We start from the raw sequence: 2,955 nt of genomic DNA, 5'->3' as shown, positions 1-2,955 counted from the left end.
TATATATAATATATAATATTATATATTATGAATTATATATTAAAAATTATAAATACCTCATAACAACTTTTACCAACCCCTAGCCAGGTTATACAAGAGGGTGAGGATTTGCATACACTCAAAAAAATTTTTTTTGCTCGGTCAAAGTCACCGTGATTGTGATAATGATATCCCAATCTATAATTAATGAATGAAAATACATCAATTTTATTATTTCATTTTATTTTATAATTTTGATATTTATTTAAAATATCAAATTATTTATTCATAATATAGAAAATAGAATGTTATGTATTCATATATTTCACACATATACTCACATTATATTCTATAAAGATTTTGAACAAATTAATTAAAAACTATTGTTTGATATTTTTTATACAATTATTAATTACCTAATTTCTACTAAATGCAAATCTTTAGGCCTATCGAAAAGCATATGCGCATGTTGATAGAATTCTATTGCTTTTTCGATATTTCCTATTTTGAAGTAACAGTGGCCCATTAGACTACTAACCGAATAATCCTGAATAAATTAATTAAAAGATGTTAAAAAATTTCTTAACAATTTATAATTATTTAAACTTAATATTTTAAATTATTTAAAATAATTATTTCTTCTATTAATTTTTTGATTATTTTTTCCTTGAAAATTATTTTGTTTATAATTCTATTGCTAGTTATAAGATATCCTGTGTCTACTCATTGTATTTTTGATTTTTATATTTAATAAATTATTAGTAAAATTTAAATTATAAACCATTCCATAATTGCATCGAATTTCCTTTAAATGAGATAATGCATCTTCATATCTGTTAGATAAATAATGTTCCACTGCCATATAGTACAAGACATGAATTGATCGATTGGAAATTGACATTTCCTCTGCTAATGCTATTTCTGCAAACTGAATATTATTGTAATATTTTTGAAAATATATTTATTTTTTATTATAATTTTTTCTTTATTTTTAAAAACAAAATAAAGATATTTTACCTCACAAAAGTTCAATTTCAATAAAAATATTACAACATTTATATACAAATTATTCTTTGGACAATAATCCGTGGACCATAAAAGCGGCTTTTGATCAAGCGTTGTAATGCGAGTTTTATCTTGCATACATTTCTCTGCTATACGAAGCGTGAGATCTATTCCTAAAATATGAAATATAATTTGCATTATTTTCATTTATTTGTATTTTTTGATTCATTTATTTATATTTTTTCTTATAATATTTTTCTTATGTATTATATATTATTTTATATATTATTTTTTCTATATTTTAATTTATTATATATATATTTTGTCAAAATTTCTATCGTTAATTTTCTTTATATATATAAATACCTGGATAGTATTCGGTTCGTATAAAAAAAAGATGTAAAATTGCCCAGCCTTCAAAAAAGCGTGGATGTAAATAGACAATAGCTCTAAAAAAAATCTCAGCCTTTTTGTATTCTTTATTCTCAAAAAAGATCATTGCGTATATTAACAATCTAAAATCATAATAGTTTATATAATATAATATATATTGTATAATTATTCTAATAAAAATTATATTATATATTATTTTAATTTATTTTTATAAATTCTATCAGAAATATTATAGAAAAATTGTAAAAGTTATAATGAATGATATTAGGTAATGTTACTTTACATACGCAATTGGGTGTTGTCGATTTAACATAATTGCTTCTAAACAACATTGCTTTGCACTTTCTATATCACCTATTTTCTTAAGAAAAATTGCATATAACGTCCAAGCATATGGATCATTTTTATTCGATTCTATCAGCTGAGAAAATAATAAGAGTATTATATTTATGAAATATTAAATTAATATATTGCAATAATTATCGTTTTAATTATTAAAGAAATTAATTAAATTTAAAAACTATATACTATATATGTAACTTCAGGTAAGGATTATAGGATTATTATTTGAATTTTTATCATATCTCTTGAAAAATCTTTTCAAAAATTATAATAGTCTTATATTTTGAATAAAATTAAAAAATATGTTATTTTGTCGGATATAATATATCTTTAAAATGATGACTTTGCTAAACATATGAATGATGTATGATATATGATTTAAAGCCTATTTTAAAAATCCGAGAAAAATTTCGCATATGATTTTTTTTCATTATATTTTTTTGATATAAAATTATAAATTTTAAAAATTTTTATTTTAATTTTGTTTAATTTTTAATATTAATATTTATAATAATATTAATTAATATAATATTAATAATAATAATATTTTAATATTTTATAAAAAATTTCAATTATATTATTAAGAGAATATAATTTGAGAAAGATTCATATGCATATGCATGTTATATAATTATTAATTATAATGATTAATTAATTAAATAACGATCTTTATAATTTACTTTTAAATAATTTTGTTTAGCTTCATCCAGATTTCCAAGTTCATAAGTTTCTTCAGCATAAAAATATGTCATTTCTAAATTTATATATTTTTCTTTCTTATTTAAATCATTTTCATTATTTTTTGTAAATCGGCATTCAATTATTTGGTTTAGAGCAAGGTGCATTTGTTCTACTAAATATACATACATAGAAGTGATAATATTCTGTAAAAATATAATATAAATAAGAAAGTTAATATAAGAAAATTTAATATTATATAATTTTAATTTTAATATTTAATTTTAAAAATGAAACAATATATTTTTGTTTTTTAGTAAATATTATATTATGGTTTAATCATTTTGAAAAAAATTACAATTTTTAATTTTTTATAAAAAAAACTTATAAATATAATAATTAATTATTTTTTGTTATATTGAGAAAAGAAAGTATAAAAGTATAAAAAATACATACATGAGATTCCTTAGAACCCACAAAATTTGCAGGCAATTTGAATTTTTGATCTATCAAAATAGGAATTTTCATTCTTAACGTATTGCGAATATTTAAGTATAC

General features: G+C 19.0%; 1 protein-coding gene across 1 annotated transcript in view; it reads right to left on the bottom strand.

The window, feature by feature from the left end:
* Positions 1–2,955, bottom strand: part of LOC102677821 (cilia- and flagella-associated protein 70) — a 9,558-nt gene that overhangs the window by 2,307 nt on the left and 4,296 nt on the right. The window contains 8 exon segments of the mRNA XM_031514124.1: positions 57–177; positions 396–526; positions 761–907; positions 997–1,157; positions 1,351–1,499; positions 1,665–1,798; positions 2,400–2,603; positions 2,854–2,955. The exon segment at positions 2,854–2,955 is cut by the window's right edge and continues 6 nt beyond it. Coding sequence (XP_031369984.1) covers positions 57–177; positions 396–526; positions 761–907; positions 997–1,157; positions 1,351–1,499; positions 1,665–1,798; positions 2,400–2,603; positions 2,854–2,955 — 1,149 coding nt within the window.

This window comes from Apis dorsata, unplaced genomic scaffold (genome assembly GCF_000469605.1).
Source record: "Apis dorsata unplaced genomic scaffold, Apis dorsata 1.3 scaffold_896, whole genome shotgun sequence".
In the NCBI taxonomy this organism is placed as follows: domain Eukaryota; kingdom Metazoa; phylum Arthropoda; class Insecta; order Hymenoptera; family Apidae; genus Apis; species Apis dorsata.
The sequence above is the reverse complement of the archived record's forward strand: the minus strand, read 5'-3'. Positions and strand labels throughout refer to the sequence as shown.